The 17794-nt window shown below is 42.6% G+C and overlaps 1 protein-coding gene across 3 annotated transcripts in view; it reads right to left on the minus strand.

The window, feature by feature from the left end:
- Positions 1–17794, minus strand: part of LOC149446100 (EF-hand calcium-binding domain-containing protein 6-like) — an 86779-nt gene that overhangs the window by 42265 nt on the left and 26720 nt on the right. For 2 of the 3 annotated variants that reach the window (XM_089653089.1, XM_089653088.1), the window contains exons 4-5: positions 14711–14788; positions 2454–2627 (exon numbers count right to left, since the gene is read on the minus strand). In XM_089653089.1, the coding sequence (XP_089509215.1) occupies positions 2454–2627; positions 14711–14788 (252 nt within the window). The remainder of the gene's footprint in view (positions 1–2453; positions 2628–14710; positions 14789–17794) is intronic. The other variant, XM_089653090.1, reaches the window with a different exon arrangement.

A 17794-nucleotide genomic window follows, 5' to 3' on the forward strand; every position in this document is an offset into this window, starting at 1 on the left:
TCACCCTATTAAAAAAAAGCGGCCTGAATAAAATCCTCAAAGCTACCCCATGGGGGAGATTTACTAAAACTGGTGCACACAGAATCAGATGCAGCTGTGCATAGTAGCCAATCAGCTTCCAGGTTTTATTGTCAAAGCTTAATTGGACAAACCAAAAGTTACAAACTGATTGGCTACCATGCACAGCAGCACCAGATTCTGTGTGCGCCAGTTTCAGTAACCCCCCCCCCCTTTTTGTATCCTTCTGATGTCTACACAACGGAAGCTTTACATGCACAAGATACATTATGCACATAAAATGTAATGGGAAGATTGTTGGTAAAATGAATGGTGTGGTGACAGGGTCTCTTTAAAGGTAGAAAGCTTGCAAGAAAGCTGTAAAGAGCAATAGTAGCAATCAGATCTCGGAAATCTCTCGCTCTTATCTTTCAGTAATTAAGATTCTAGTCAACTGTCCATAGAGCCGTCGCTGACAATAATGAGCTCTGTGTGCTGGGTGCCAAAATAATGCCAGCACTCCGTCTCAGTGGAGTTCAATAATCCACCCCAGTCTATCCATTCCAGATGTGACCCAAGAATACCATACGAGAGAGATGAACAGACACTCCAGGGAAGGTTGGTATCTCTATCATTTGTATAATTGCAAAAAAAAAAAAATCATATTGAATAAAATTCTTTGTAATTTAAATTAAAGTGGTTATAAACCCTTACCTATACCTAGTGACGTGACTGCCCTCCGGTGATACACAGAGAAGAAACAAATCCTCCTACGTGAGTTGTACCTGTTTATAAGCAGCCCTCTCTTCTCTACAATCATTCAAAGTGCTGGATTCTATACAGGATCTCTCAGCTCTGAAAAGCAGGGGGCGGGGAGCTGATGTTACATCAGTGAGGGGAGCTCTGAGAGCTGATTGGAGGAAAACAAGGGAAGAATGTCACCAGCACACCAAGGTTCTGTGATATGGGTCCAAAGCTTTAACCACTAGCCCATTGCCCTATAATAGAAGTACTGCTACAGGGCGACAGGGCTGTGCAAAATCACGTGTATATATATATATATATATATATATATGTGATTAGCATTTCCGGGTAGGGTGTGCATGCGAGCCCTACCCACGCCGCTATTAATTTAAACGTATTGGGATTTTTTTTCAGCAAATAAATGTAGCAGAATACGTTTTGGCCTAAATTTATGATAAATTTGATTTTTTTACATTTTTTCATTGGACATGTTTTATATTTAAAAGTCAAAAATATTGGGGTTTTTTTCAAAATTGTCAGTTTTTTTTATAGCGCAAAAAATTAAAAATGCACAGGTGATCAAATACCACCGAAAGAAAGGTCTATTTGTGGGGAAAAAAGGACATACATGTCAATTGGGTGCAATGTTGCATGACCGCACAATTGTCAGGTAAAGTAACGCAGCGCCGTATCGCAAAAAAATGGCCTAGTCAGGTAGGCGGGTAAATCCTCTGCAGGGCAAGTGGGTAATAAGCAAGCACATAGTTACAGAAAGAGCAACGTTTCGGAGTCTCGCAGGACCCCTTCATCAGGCATGTGACAAGTTGTGATAACACAGAGAAACTATTTAAAAAAACATCCACCAATCAGTGCAAATGAAGTAAGCTAAGCCCCGCCCTTAAAGAGTCATATTCTCTCTAAATATATATATATATATATATATATATATATATATATATATGTATATATATATATATAAAAATGTAAACTACATCACTGCTTGTTGTCAGGATAAATACACTGCAAGACGGAGATGAAATCTGCAGATCATGTAGTACATAAGGGGTATAAGATACAATCACAAATACGATTTAATTATCCCCATGACTGTATGCCAATTAAGTGTTTGCGTTAGCACTCCGCGGTGTAAACAAGGGAGGGCGGGTCATTCATATTTGTCAAAAATAGCTGGGCATCATAGCTTGAAGACACAGGAGGTGTGTCTCCTTGCTCCAATCATGTGTCCAGTCGCACGCACGCGCGCTGTGTCACTCCTGATGACGTGCGGCCAACCGCTAGTACCCGGAGACACTGGCGCATGCGCATTTCAATCTATGCGCATACACCCCACTCTAATGTGGCACCGGAGTCATGGACGCTACCGACTTCATTTTCAGGCAGGTGTGGTCATGCGCATCACAGAACTCTCACTCAAGACTGTGGTGAGGCTGAGGCAGCAGACAGAAATGACACTTAGTGCTCTGGATTGAGACAAGTACACACTATAGGGGGATATGCATTGTTCATATTTTGTGTCTGAGGTTCACAACCACTTTAAAATAGATCTAACCCCTAGGTGAATAATATTTCATTTCCATCTACATGCGCTCCAGGGATGGCTGATAATGACCACAGTGGACCATGCCTGGGAGTGAATGAACTGAAAAAGAAGTCACATCTGGTACACGTGTAGGTGAGATCCTCCTCCTCACCTGTGATTAGCCATGTCCTTGAGCTCCAGGTGAACCTCGTGGGCGGTCTTTACAGCTGCTTTATATTTCCTTTTCATAGGGTCCAGCCAGTCTGGAGGGTTTTTATTTTCTTCCAGTTTGAAGTGATCATAGAAATGATCAAACGTGATGATGGGTTTTTCATCCAGACGTAACCTGTGAAAAAACATTGTGCAAAAAATTTTGCAAAGTGTAGCTTTAGGCTGAACATACCTTTTAATTCCATTGTCTGAGCTAAATATATACAGGTGAAATACCTACTCTACTGTATAATGTATATGATCTGCTACCTAAAGTCTTAGTCATTCTGCTCGTCCAGTCCTGTGATCCAGGTACCTAACAGTCCTAAAGCTTGTATAAAAAAATGACACTGCCAGACCAAAGAACTAAGGTCCTCTTCACACGGACATACTTAAAGCAACATTCACTTATGTGTGTCGGGAATGTGCGCAAAATCACGTCTTCCCAACACACACAGAAATGCGCTGCCCTTTAGAAGACGTGCCGTGGTTCCATTAATTCAAAGCCACCATCAATCCCACCCTGCAAGCCAAAGTCCTAGGTGTCACCCTGGACTCAAACCTATTCTTTCAACCTCATGTCCAATTGCTGGCAATGAAAGGTTGTCGATAGCCCCTGGCTATCAGTCTTTATCAGGCTGTTGAAGGTACGACGCATCGGGAAGATTGACTTCATCTCAGAAAAGACAACAGACATACACACAGTGATAGTTGAAATCAATCTCTCAAGTTTATTAGTGGGAAGAAAATTAATATAACAGAAAAAAGAAAGGTGGGGGGTACAGGGTATCAAAAAGCTGAGTTGTCAGTAATTGATTGGCTGAATACAAAAAGACAACATTGACGTCAATTCTGAAAAGTGATGAGAAGCGGAGTTTCACTTTCCCAGGAATAAAAGTTTCTAAATTGTTTTAAAACACTTATCTACTACATACAACAGAATCTCGCTAGATACTTGTCAAGGCTATGAACATGACTTTCTCAGGCCTTGAAATCAGTTACAAGTAGAGATGAGCGAATCGAACTAGGCGAACCGGAATTCGAGTCGAATTTCAGGAAATATTCGATTCGTGTCGAAACCGAAATTTTGCCTACTTCGGGTGCGCGAATCGAACATTTCCCGATCAGCCGGCAAAAGTGTCCCTGCAGTGAGCTCCGCTATTTCTGACAGTTCTCTGACAGAAGGAAACACATGTTTAGCGGTTGAAACATTGTATCTATTAGTTTACATTTAGGATACAGATGTTTCAACCACTGTACATGTGAAGAAGTTGTGAGAGAACTGTCAGAAATAGAGGAACTCTGCACATACACTTTTTGCCGGCTTGGAATTATTCTTCTTTTCATCCTACTTCTTCTTCTTCTTCATCCTCAGAAGAAGAGGATGAGGATGAGGATGAAGAAGAAGAAGAAGAAGAAGAAGAAGAAGAAGAAGTAGGATGAAAAGAAGAATAATTCCAAGCCGGCAAAAAGTGTATGTGCAGAGTTCCTCTATTTCTGACAGTTCTCTCACAGCTTCTTCACATGTACAGCGGTTGAAACATCTGTATCCTAAATGGAAACTAATAGATACAATTTGTATCTATTAGTTTCCATTTAGGATACAGATATTTCAACCGCTGTACATGTGAAGAAGCTGTGAGAGAACTGTCAGAAATAGAGGAACTCTGCACATACACTTTTTGCCGGCTTGGAAATTATTCTTCTTTTCATTCTTCTTCTTCTTCCTCATCCTCATCCTCATCCTCATCCTCTTCTTCTGAGGATGAGGATGAAGAAGAAGAAGAAGAAGAAGTAGGATGAAAAGAAGAATAATTCCAAGCCGGCAAAAAGTGTATGTGCAGAGTTCCTCTATTCTGCAGATACACTTAGAGGAGCTCTGCAGATACACTTAGAGGAGCTCTGCACATACACTTTTTGCCGGCTTGGAATTAATCTTATTTTCATCCTACTTCTTCTTCTTCTTCTTCTTCTTCTTCATCCTCATCCTCAGAAGAAGAAGAGGATGAGGATGAGGATGAAGAAGAAGAAGAAGAAGTAGGATGAAAATAAGAATAATTCCAAACCGGAAAAAAGTGTATGTGCAGAGCTCCTCTAAGTGTATCTGCAGAGCTCCTCTAAGTGTATCTGCAGAATAGAGGAACTCTGCACATACACTTTTTGCCGGAAACCGCTGTATGGAGTGAATGTCCCAGAACTGTCAGAAATAGACTATTTATGACAGTTCTGGGACATTCACTGCATACAGCTGTTTTAACCGCTGTATGGAGGGAATGTCATGGAACTGTCAGAAATAGACTATTAATGACAGTTCTGGGACTGTCCTTCAATGCAGCGGTTGAAACATTGTATGTATTTGTTTCCATAAATGGATCCATTTATGGAAACAAATACATACAATGTTTCAACCGCTGCATGGAAGGACAGTCCCAGAACTGTCATTAATAGTCTATTTCTGACAGTTCCATGACATTCCCTCCATACAGCGGTTAAAACAGCTGTATGGAGTGAATGTCCCAGATCTATCAGAAATAGACTATTTATGACAGTTCTGGGACATTCACTGCATACAGCTGTTTTAACCGCTGTATGGAGGGAATGTCATGGAACTGTCAGAAATAGACTATTAATGACAGTTCTGGGACTGTCCTTCAATGCAGCGGTTGAAACATTGTATGTATTTGTTTCCATAAATGGATCCATTTATGGAAACAAATACATACAATGTTTCAACCGCTGCATGGAAGGACAGTCCCAGAACTGTCATTAATAGTCTATTTCTGACAGTTCCATGACATTCCCTCCATACAGCGGTTAAAACAGCTGTATGGAGTGAATGTCCCAGATCTATCAGAAATAGACTATTTATGACAGTTCTGGGACAATTCACTGCATACAGCTGTTTTAACCGCTGTATGGAGGGAATGTCATGGAACTGTCAGAAATAGACTATTAATGACAGTTCTGGGACTGTCCTTCAATGCAGCGGGTTGAAACATTGTATGTATTTGTTTCCATAAATGGATCCATTTATGGAAACAAATACATACAATGTTTCAACCGCTGCATGGAAGGACAGTCCCAGAACTGTCATTAATAGTCTATTTCTGACAGTTCCATGACATTCCCTCCATACAGCGGTTAAAACAGCTGTATGGAGTGAATGTCCCAGATCTATCAGAAATAGACTATTTATGACAGTTCTGGGACATTCACTGCATACAGCTGTTTTAACCGCTGTATGGAGGGAATGTCATGGAACTGTCAGAAATAGACTATTAATGACAGTTCTGGGACTGTCCTTCAATGCAGCGGTTGAAACATTGTATGTATTTGTTTCCATAAATGGATCCATTTATGGAAACAAATACATACAATGTTTCAACCGCTGCATGGAAGGACAGTCCCAGAACTGTCATTAATAGTCTATTTCTGACAGTTCCATGACATTCCCTCCATACAGCGGTTAAAACAGCTGTATGGAGTGAATGTCCCAGATCTATCAGAAATAGACTATTTATGACAGTTCTGGGACATTCACTGCATACAGCTGTTTTAACCGCTGTATGGAGGGAATGTCATGGAACTGTCAGAAATAGACTATTAATGACAGTTCTGGGACTGTCCTTCCATGCAGCGGTTGAAACATTGTATGTATTTGTTTCCATAAATGGATCCATTTATGGAAACAAATACATACAATGTTTCAACCGCTGCATGGAAGGACAGTCCCAGAACTGTCATTAATAGTCTATTTCTGACAGTTCCATGACATTCCCTCCATACAGCGGTTAAAACAGCTGTATGGAGTGAATGTCCCAGATCTATCAGAAATAGACTATTTATGACAGTTCTGGGACATTCACTGCATACAGCTGTTTTAACCGCTGTATGGAGGGAATGTCATGGAACTGTCAGAAATAGACTATTAATGACAGTTCTGGGACTGTCCTTCCATGCAGCGGTTGAAACATTGTATGTATTTGTTTCCATAAATGGATCCATTTATGGAAACAAATACATACAATGTTTCAACCGCTGCATGGAAGGACAGTCCCAGAACTGTCATTAATAGTCTATTTCTGACAGTTCTATGACATTCCCTCCATACAGCGGTTGAAACCGCTGTATGGAGTGAATGTCCCAGAACTGTCAGAAATAGACAGAAACTGGTCACAGAACTGTCCTTCTTCTCATCCTTCTCCTTCTTCTCATCCTTCTTCTCATCCTTCTTCTCATCCTTCTCCTTCTTCTCATCCTTCTCCTTCTTCTCATCCTTCTCCTTCTGCTCATCCTTCTTCTCATCCTTCTCCTTCTTCTCATCCTTCTCCTTCTCCTTCTTCTCATCCTTCTCCTTCTCCTTCTTCTCATCCTTCTCCTTCTCATCCTTCTCCTTCTCCTTCTCATCCTTCTCCTTCTTCTCATCCTTCTCCTTCTTCTCATCCTTCTCCTTCTCCTTCTTCTCCTTCTCCTTCTCCTTCTCATCCTTCTCCTTCTTCTCATCCTTCTCCTTCTCCTCATCCTTTTTCTTCTCATCCTTCTCCTTCTCCTTCTTCTCATCCTTCTCCTTCTTCTCATCCTTCTCCTTCTTCTCATCCTTCTCCTTCTTCTCATCCTTCTCCTTCTTCTCCTTCTTCTCATCATTCTCCTTCTTCTCATCCTTCTCCTTCTTCTCATCCTTCTCATCCTTCTTCTCATCCTTCTTCTTCTCATCCTTCTCCTTCTTCTCATCCTTCTCCTTCTCCTTCTTCTCATCCTTCTCCTTCTTCTCATCCTTCTCCTTCTTCTCATCCTTCTCCTTCTCATCCTTCTCCTTCTCCTTCTTCTCTTCCTTCTCCTTCTTCTCATCCTTCTCCTTCTTCTCATCCTTCTTCTTCTCATCCTTCTCCTCCTTCTTCTCATCCTTCTTCTCATCCTTCTTCTTCTCATCCTTCTCCTTCTTCTCATCCTTCTCCTTCTCCTTCTTCTCATCCTTCTCCTTCTTCTCATCCTTCTCCTTCTTCTCATCCTTCTCCTTCTTCTCATCCTTCTCCTTCTTCTCATCCTTCTCCTTCTCCTTCTTCTCTTCCTTCTCCTTCTTATCATCCTTCTCCTTCTTCTCATCATTCTCCTTCTTCTCATCCTTCTCCTTCTTCTCATCCTTCTTCTTCTCATCCTTTTCCTTCTTCTCATCCTTCTTCTTCTCATCCTTCTTCTTCTCATCCTTCTCCTTCTCATCCTTCTCTTTCTTCTCATCCTTCTCCTTCTCCTTCTTCTCATCCTTCTCCTGCTTCTCATCCTTCTCCTTCTCCTTCTTCTCATCCTTCTCCTTATTCTCAGCCTTCTTCTTCTCATCCTTCTCCTTCTCATCCTTCTCCTTCTCATCCTTCTCCTTCTTCTCATCCTTCTCCTTCTTCTCATCCTTCTCCTTCTCCTTCTTCTCATCCTTCTCCTTCTCCTTCTTCTCATCCTTCTCCTTCTCCTTCTTCTCATCCTTCTCCTTCTTCTCATCCTTCTCCATCTTCTCATCCTTCTCCTTCTCCTTCTTCTCATCCTTCTCCTTCTCCTCATCCTTTTTCTTCTCATCCTTCTCCTTCTCCTTCTTCTCATCCTTCTCCTTCTTCTCATCCTTCTCCTTCTTCTCATCCTTCTCCTTCTTCTCATCCTTCTCCTTCTTCTCATCCTTCTCCTTCTCCTTCTTCTCTTCCTTCTCCTTCTTATCATCCTTCTCCTTCTTCTCATCATTCTCCTTCTTCTCATCCTTCTTCTTCTTCTCATCCTTCTTCTTCTCATCCTTTTCCTTCTTCTCATCCTTCTTCTTCTCATCCTTCTTCTTCTCATCCTTCTCCTTCTCATCCTTCTCTTTCTTCTCATCCTTCTCCTTCTTCTCATCCTTCTCCTTCTTCTCATCCTTCTCCTTCTTCTCATCCTTCTCCTTATTCTCAGCCTTCTTCTTCTCATCCTTCTCCTTCTCATCCTTCTCCTTCTCATCCTTCTCCTTCTTCTCATCCTTCTCCTTCTTCTCATCCTTCTCCTTCTCCTTCTTCTCATCCTTCTCCTTCTTCTCATCCTTCTCCTTCTCCTTCTTCTCATCCTTCTCCTTCTTCTCATCCTTCTCCTTCTTCTCATCCTTCTCCTTCTCCTTCTTCTCATCCTTCTCCTTCTCCTCATCCTTTTTCTTCTCATCCTTCTCCTTCTCCTTCTTCTCATCCTTCTCCTTCTTCTCATCCTTCTCCTTCTTCTCATCCTTCTCCTTCTTCTCATCCTTCTCCTTCTTCTCCTTCTTCTCATCATTCTCCTTCTTCTCATCCTTCTCCTTCTTCTCATCCTTCTCATCCTTCTTCTCATCCTTCTTCTTCTCATCCTTCTCCTTCTTCTCATCCTTCTCCTTCTCCTTCTTCTCATCCTTCTCCTTCTTCTCATCCTTCTCCTTCTCATCCTTCTCCTTCTCCTTCTTCTCTTCCTTCTCCTTCTTCTCATCCTTCTCCTTCTTCTCATCCTTCTTCTTCTCATCCTTCTCCTCCTTCTTCTCATCCTTCTTCTCATCCTTCTTCTTCTCATCCTTCTCCTTCTTCTCATCCTTCTCCTTCTCCTTCTTCTCATCCTTCTCCTTCTTCTCATCCTTCTCCTTCTTCTCATCCTTCTCCTTCTTCTCATCCTTCTCCTTCTTCTCATCCTTCTCCTTCTCCTTCTTCTCTTCCTTGTCCTTCTTATCATCCTTCTCCTTCTCTCATCATTCTCCTTCTTCTCATCCTTCTCCTTCTTCTCATCCTTCTTCTTCTCATCCTTTTCCTTCTTCTCATCCTTCTTCTTCTCATCCTTCTTCTTCTCATCCTTCTCCTTCTCATCCTTCTCTTTCTTCTCATCCTTCTCCTTCTCCTTCTTCTCATCCTTCTCCTTCTTCTCATCCTTCTCCTTCTCCTTCTTCTCATCCTTCTCCTTATTCTCAGCCTTCTTCTTCTCATCCTTCTCCTTCTCATCCTTCTCCTTCTCATCCTTCTCCTTCTTCTCATCCTTCTCCTTCTTCTCATCCTTCTCCTTCTCCTTCTTCTCATCCTTCTCCTTCTCCTTCTTCTCATCCTTCTCCTTCTTCTCATCCTTCTCCTTCTTCTCACCCTTCTCCTTCTCCTTCTTCTCATCCTTCTCCTTCTCCTTCTTCTCATCCTTCTCCTTCTCCTTCTCCTTCCTCATCTCCAAGGGCATTTAAATTAAAGGTACAGTGTTCTGCACTAATTTAAAGGCTCTCTGAAGCCTAGAAACCCTTTAAATAAGTCATCTTCGTAGCGGAGAAATTCGCATCGAATCGAATTTCACACTGGAATTCGCCGAATCAGCCGAATCGAATTTTTCATTTCTTCGCTCATCTCTAGTTACAAGTATCCAACAATTATTTTCATATGGGACAGAAGTATTTGACTTTTAATTATATCATAACAGAAACAGGTGCTGTTAGTATAAAGAAATAATTGGATACTATCTCCTCTACCAAGGCTAAGCTAGAAGAAATAGAAGAAGAATATTGTGAGTTCAGTTCTGTAACACATAACTGACACAGCATATTTTCATTAACTCATTCTGGGTATAATACAAAACAATGAATCAACATGTTAGTACAAAATATAGAATGGAGTGGGGGAAAACAAAATGACAGACCTAAAAGACATACATTTCCCTTCAGGCAACTTCATGCAGGCTCCACCTCCACAACATCTCCAAGATACGTCCGTTCCTCACCCCAGACACTACTAAACAACTCGTACACTCCCTTATTATCTCACGCCTGGACTACTGTAACTCCCTTCTCACCGGCCTACCTCATCTCAGGCTATCCCCGCTTCAGTCCATCCTGAATTCAGCGGCCAGACTCATCCACCTTACCAACCGCTCCTCTTCTGCCACCCCCCTCTGTCATTCCCTCCACTGGCTTCCGATTGCCCAACGCATTAAATTCAAATTACTAACATTGACATACAAAGCCATTCATAACACTGCCCCAAACTACCTCACTGACCTGATACCCAAATACCACCCAACCCGTACTCTTCGCTCCTCACAAGACCTCCTACTTTCTAGCTCCCTGGTCTCCTCCTCCCACGCCCAACTGCAGGACTTCTCCAGGACTTCCCCCATCCTCTGGAACTCTCTACCCCAATCCATCAGACTGTCACCTACCATCCTCACCTTCAGGCGCACCCTGAAAACCCATCTCTTCAGGGAAGCCTACCCCACACTCACCTAACAGCCGAACTCCTCTACTCTTCCTACCACTCCATCCCCCACAGCCACTTCCCCCTGTACCTCTATCCCCTCCCTCCTAGATTGTATACTCGAAAGAGCAGGCGACCCCTCGTGTATTGTTTTGTTACTGTACTGTCCCATGTACTGTCCCCCACTATAATGTACAGCGCTGAGCAAACCTTTTGGCGCTATATAAATACTGTATAATAATTCAAAATGGCACTTCCAGGCATCTGCTAATGCAATCCTACAGCGGCTGCATCCCAATGGCCATGACTGGGACTGCCTGTACGTGGATGCGTGGAACACCTGTGCATCCCATGCAGGCAAAACACAGCACTCATATTGCTGTACGCTTAAAGCAAAATTCTGGGCAAAAACTTCTTTACATGTCTATGTTACTGATTTCCTACCTTCACTGACTGTCATTCATCTTCTGCTTCACTCAGTAGTTGCTCTGAAGCAGCCTATTCATTTTCAGATCAAACCGTTAATTCTCTTTGGTTTCCTGTTTGTAAGACCGGTGGCTGCTATGCCTCCTATTCCCCCAGCCACTGGTCTTTGCACATCCCCTCTGTAGTTCTTTCTCCAGGAAGCAGTGATGTAATTTAGCCCCACTTCCGATGGTGGGCGGACTGAGACTCTCAGATATATTCAACATGTACAGCCCTAGTGTGCCCGTCCACATTCACTACAATTCAGGGCCGTCTTAATAGCATCATGGGCCCTTGGGCATAGTAATGTACTGGGGCCCCTATTAGCCTGCCCCAATTTAAACACCGACTCTTAAGAATTAAAATATAATTAGCTAATAGAACTAAACATATATTTCTTAGTACTTTCAATAAAATTGATTTTAAACAATAAGGCTCCATGCACACTAGCATTTTTTAAGCTCTTAGAATCTGTTATCACCATTTGTTTTCTGCTCCAAGAAACTAAATAGTGTTCTCCTATGTATCCATGCACACTACTTTAGGCTATTAGCATTTTTTTAGCTTCAGCATCGAGGAGCAGAAAAAAAAAATGTTTGCAGAGTTTTTTGTATCATTTTTCCAGCAGAAAAAAATGCTAAACACTCCTAAATGCTGCTAAACACTACTAACACAATCCTAACAGCTTTTTTTCTAGCTTTGTTAAAAACTTTTCTCTACATGTACTATAAAAATAAGGCCCCATGCAGGGGCAGACTGACCATTTGGAAACGTAGGCACTGCCCGAGGGCTCGGGATAAGTAGGGGGCCCCATAAGATGCCCCTGGTACCTTTTTCATAGGCTTTTTTGAATTTGAGCAAGGACACAGGGGCCCCATGATCCCCTATTGCCCGGGGGCCCCATGAGTTGTCAGTCCGCCCCTGGCCCCATGTACGCGGGACACTTCTAAATGATGGAAACTGACTGCTGGAAAACGTAGGTTAAAAAACGCCCGTTTAGCCGCATTTGCATACCGCGTTTATGCACATTTACGTTTAGAATCGTTTTTTAAAGATAAGCACAGGAAAACCTCCCAAATGCCCAGAATGCACTGAAAAGTGGTAAATTATTAACTATTTCAGACTGTTTCAGAGAAATACAGAGAGTAGAAGCAGAGACAGCAGTATGTGTTGAGATTAGCTTAGGTGTGAGTTGCTCATTAACATTTCTTTTGTTTCCAAGGGTGGGAAGGTGTCTGGTGGAGGGAGTCATTAAGGTCACCTGGCAGGGGGTCTTCATGAGGAATTTGAGGTGTGAATGGTCATTAACATATCTTTTGTTTCCAAGGGTGGGAGAGGTCTGAGGTGTGAATTGGTCATTACAATGTGTGACAAGTTTGGTAGGAACATCCTGTGTTCAGTGTTTTGTCCACCTGAGTACCTTGAAAATGCTTTGCATGCATTTTTCATGATGAAAAAAGGCTCTGGACAGCATCGGGAAGTGGAAGAGTTAAAAACTAATTTCAGACGCAAACGCTTATAAGCGCGATTTGCCATGTTTAGCCGCGTTTTGTGTTTGAAATGCTGATAGAATCGACTGCTGAATGCAAGTTTTCTGTGTTCAAAAAAAAGACTGTAAATTCAAATGCCTGTAAACGAAGATGTGTACATGGACACATAGGAAAACATTAGGGTGAGTTCAGGGGATGCTGAAAAAAACGTTAAAACAGCTCCTGAACGTGAGTTTATCAGCTGCAGTGTACATGAGCCCTAAAAATGCTAATGCTCCCAAACGCTACTAAAAACACTATTACCAGCGTTTTTTGAGTAAAAAAAATGCTGTGTGCACGGATGCTTAGGCTCCATGCATACTTGTGTTTTATTTACGCTCCTAACAGCTTTTTTTTCTCCTCTACATCTACTGTAAAAATGCTAATAAAATGCTAACTCTCTTAGACACTCCTGAACGCGACTACCAGGGTTTTTCTCAGCATTTTTTGAGCTTATAAAAAAAAGCTAGTGTGCATGGAGCCTAAGAAAACATGCCAATATCAAATGACTAATCAATTTGAAGGGCACAGTACAAAGAAGGAAGGCAGAAGGGCTCAGTACGAGGGATCAGGATGGCACAATACTGGGATCAGGACGACACACTACAGGTTCCAGGATGCTGCCCGAGGCATCCTGGGACAGCTTAGTAAAAAGTGTGACTGTCCCAGCGAATCCAGGACAGTTGGCAAATATGATGTAATGCAAGATTATCATGGGGCCCCCATACACTTGGCGCTCCTGCGCAGTGCCCAGGGCTTTCAATGTATTAAGACTGCCCTGCTACAATTCCCTGTGGTTGATGGGAACTGTAGTTTCCTTTTACTGCAGGGGAGAGGATATGATGTAATCCCTTCTGTTACACCTCCTCCTTGGCAGAGCAGATGCTGTTATCTTTTAAATTACAAAGATGGGGTCATGAAAATTCAGTTAGACTTATCTCCAGAATGGTAAGGATTTTTACAATTTTATTAGCTGTTTAGTGTTTTGTGTAGGGGGGTGTACTAAGGCAGGATTTTTTTTTCCTATCCTGGACTTTTTCTTTAAGTTTGCCCAAGTGGACAAAGCCTAAGAGTCCCACTTATTTTATTGGTGTTCCTTTATATCAAGAAAACATAAAACAGCCAGCATGTTTCAGGGGTTCAAAGGTCTCTCTCTCCCTTCTTCAGGGCTTGTTCTGAAACACTTATTATCCATCATCCAGTGTATCCATCACTGCTGCATTGGATTTCATTATGTAAGTACTAGTGGCTGGATTCTGACATCTAGCAGTAATTCGTGTAACTACAACTTGTAATTTAATGTCTGGAAAATGGTACATTCCAGCTTACCTATATGTTGGGGCTAGTTGGTTGATTCCTTTTTAGACCCCTCTCTTCTTCTTCATGTCTCCCCATTAGTTACCAGCTCATAGTGGGCACAAGGCTTAGAATATTACTGTCTCTTCACACTTCAAATGACAACTGAACATCCCATGTACTGCATTTTAACAATTAAAACCACATTGGAGTAAACTACCGGGTCTTTTTGGAGAGTTAAGCTGTCTGTGGAGGGTACTTATTCAGCAGGTGGCCATACCAGCTGGATGGATCGATTTCTAAAAGTGGTATGTCACTGCATAAAGTGGTGCTTGAAAGATAACAGGGCTCAAATGTTGTATGTATTTGGGAGGACTCACAAATAGCACAGTCTTCATAAATATTTGAAAGATGAACCATGAAAAGAGCCCTGGAGCAATGAAATGGCAGAAGGCCCCAAAAAGCCTTGGATGTTTTATGTTTATTATGAACAAACAGCAATATTAAGACTTTGATTTTTTTAATTCACAACCACTCTGATTAGGGACCTGAGCTGTCCATGACAGTTGGTATTGAGAGCCACCAGGCATGAAAAGTGTGGGGTGGTGGCCCTCAAAGAGGGATCTATATTAATAATACCCCACTAAGAGGGAGGAAGTTGGGAAATGTTAATATACATAATGCAGGCAGGAGGAAATTGAACAAAAATGTCTTCTCCCATTATGCAGTAATATGATGCTCACCTGCTTAGGAGATGTTGAAACTGCATTCTACTAATAAACCGGCCGAGGAACATAGTCAGGACCACCAGCAGAGCATCCCTTAAAGAGAGGGACAAAGTCATAACCTTCACAGCACTGATATGTGTGTAATGTGCAGTAATCTATAGTCTACACACAGCCATTGTACAGATCAGTGTTGTCTGATTTACTTTGTTAAAGCAAACCAAGCATCAGATATACACTATACTACCAAAAGTATTGGGGCGCCTGCCTTTCCATGCACATGAACTTTAATGCCCCCCCAGTCTTAATCCGTAAGGTTCAATATTGAGTTGGCCCCGCCCTTTGCAGCTATAACAGCTTCAACTCTTCTGGGAAGGCCGTCCACAAGGTTTAGGAGGGTGTCTATGGGAAGGTTGGACCATTCTTCAAGAAGCACATTTGTGAGGTCAAGCACTGATGTTGGACGAGAAGGCCTGGCTCACAGTCTCCACTCTAATTCATCCCAAAGGTGTTCTATCGGGTTGAGGTCAGGACTCTGTGCAGGCCAGTCAAGTTCCTCCACCCCAAACTGGCTCCTCCATGTCTTTATGGACCTTGCTTTGTGCACTGGTGTGCAGGCATGTTGGAACAGGAAGGGGCCATCCCCAAACTGTTCCCACAAAGTTGGGAGCATGAAATTGTCCAAAATGTCTTGGTATGCTGATGCCTTAAGAGTTCTCTTCACTGGAACTAAGGGGCCAAGCCCAACCCCTGGAAAACAACCCCACACCATAATCCTCTGTCCACCAAACTTTACACTTGGCACACTGCAGTCAGGAAAGTACCGTTTTCCTGGCAAACACCAAACCCAGAGAAGTCCATCAGATTGCCAAACAGAGAAGTGTGATTGGTTACTCCAGAGAACATGTCTCCACTGCTCTAGGGTCCAGTGGTGGCGTGCTTTACACCACTTCTTCCGACGCTTTGCATTGCACTTGGTGATGTAAGGCTTGGATGCAGCTGCTCAGCCATGGAAACCCATTCCATGAAGCTCTCTACACACTGTTGTTGTGCTAATCTGAAGGCCACACAAAGTTTGGAGGTCTTTAGCTATTGACTCTTCAGACAGTTGGTAACTTCTGCGCACTGTGTGTTTCAGCATGCGCTGACCCCGCTCTGTCATGTGACGTGGCCTACCACTTGGTGGCTGAGTTGCTGTTGTTCCCAGTTGCCTCCACTTTGTTATAATACCTTTAACAGATGACCGTGGAATATTTAGTAGTAAGGAAATGTCACGGATGGACTTACTGCACAGGTGACAACTAGTGGTGCACTGAAATGAAAATCTTGGGGCCAAAACCGATACCAAAAATTCAAAATGCACATGGCCGAAAACAGAAATGTCTGCGTATGTGGGGAGGCTCAATTTTTTGTTGTATTTTTTTTTAACTTTAATGTGTATTTTTATTTATTTTTTTACTTATGATTTTATTGCTATCACATAAGGGCCAATAGTCCCCTATGTGATAGCATATGCGTGACAGATCCTCTTTGCGGGGGGGGGCAGTGTGTGCAAGGAGGGGGCAGCAGAGGAGCAGTGTATACAGTGAGCTACCACTAAATGTCACTGCCAGTTTTTGAATGTAATCACTGGCTTTTTTTTCCCTTCACTATAGCTCAGAGAAGGAGCTGTCTGCTCCTCGCCGCTATAGGAAATAAAGAGGCGGGGTCACTGGATAATGTTACCGGCTGACCCCGCCCCTTTATATCCTTTAGCGGCAGAGAGAATGACAGCTCCTTCTCTGAGCTATAGTGAAGGAAAAAAAGATAGTAATTAGATTTAAAAATCAGCATTGTTTTTAAATGCAATTACCGGCTTTTTTTCCTTCACTATAGCTCAGAGAAGGAGCTGTCATTCTCTCTGCCGCTAAAGGAAATAAAGGGGGGGGGTCACCACGTAATGTCATTGGTGACCCCACCCCTTTGTTTCCTTTAGCGGCGGGAAGAATGACAGCTCCTTCTTGGAGCTATAGCTAAGGGGAAAAAAAGCCAGTAATTGCATTTAAAACAATGCTGGTTTTTAAATTTAGCGGTAGCTCACTGTATACACTGCTCCTCTCCTGCCTTTCTCCCCCCCCCCCTACATGTGCAATACACACAGCCCCTTGTATCGGCACCTGCATCGACTAAAATTTTCCTATCGGCAAAATGCTGATAGGGCTATTTTCAGCCGATATGTTTCGGCTGCGTCCTGCACTTAGAATGCAAAATATATCCAAAGATCATTCCATTTTTAAATACATACAGTTGCAAGAAAAAGTATGTGAACCCCTTGGGGTTACATGGCGTTTTGCATGAATTGGGCATAAAATGTGCTCTGAACGTCATCTAAGTCACAACAAGAGAAGACCACAGTCTGCTGAACATAATACTACACAAACATTAGATGTTGCCATGGTTTAACTGCACATAACATGTAAACATTCACAGTGCAGGGAGGAAAAATTATGTGAGGCCCTAGCTTAATGACTTCTCCCAGAGCTAATTGGAGCCAGGAGTGAGCCAACCTTGACTCCAATCAGTGTGATGATATTGGATGTGTTGCTGACAGCTGTCCTGCCCTTAAAAAAACACACACCTGTTTTGGGTTTACTGGTTTCAAGAAGCACTGTCTGATGTGAACCATGCCTCGCAGAAAAGAGCTCTCAGAAGACCTACGATCAAGAATTGTTGACTTGCATGAAGCTGGAAAGGGTTACAAAAGTATCTCCAAAAGCCTTGATGTTCATGTGTCCACGGTAAGACAGACTGTCTACAAATGGAGAAAGTTTAGCACTGTTGCTACTCTCCCTAGGCGTTGTCGTCCTGTAAAAATGACTGCAAGAGCACAGCGCAGAATGCTCCATGAGGTAAAGAAGAATCCCAGAGTGTCAGCTAAAGACCTACAGACATCTCTGGCACATGCTAACATTTTTGTTGACACATCTACAATAAGGAAAACATTAAACAAGAATGGAGTACATGGGAGGACACCACGGAGGAAGCCATTGCTGTCCAAAAAGAATATTGCAGCATGTTTGAAGTTTGCAAAAGAGCACCTGGATGTTCCACAGCACTACTGGC

This window comes from Staurois parvus, unplaced genomic scaffold (assembly GCF_062004578.1).
Source record: "Staurois parvus isolate SC_StPar_1 unplaced genomic scaffold, SC_StPar_1.0 ptg000697l, whole genome shotgun sequence".
Classification (NCBI taxonomy): domain Eukaryota; kingdom Metazoa; phylum Chordata; class Amphibia; order Anura; family Ranidae; genus Staurois; species Staurois parvus.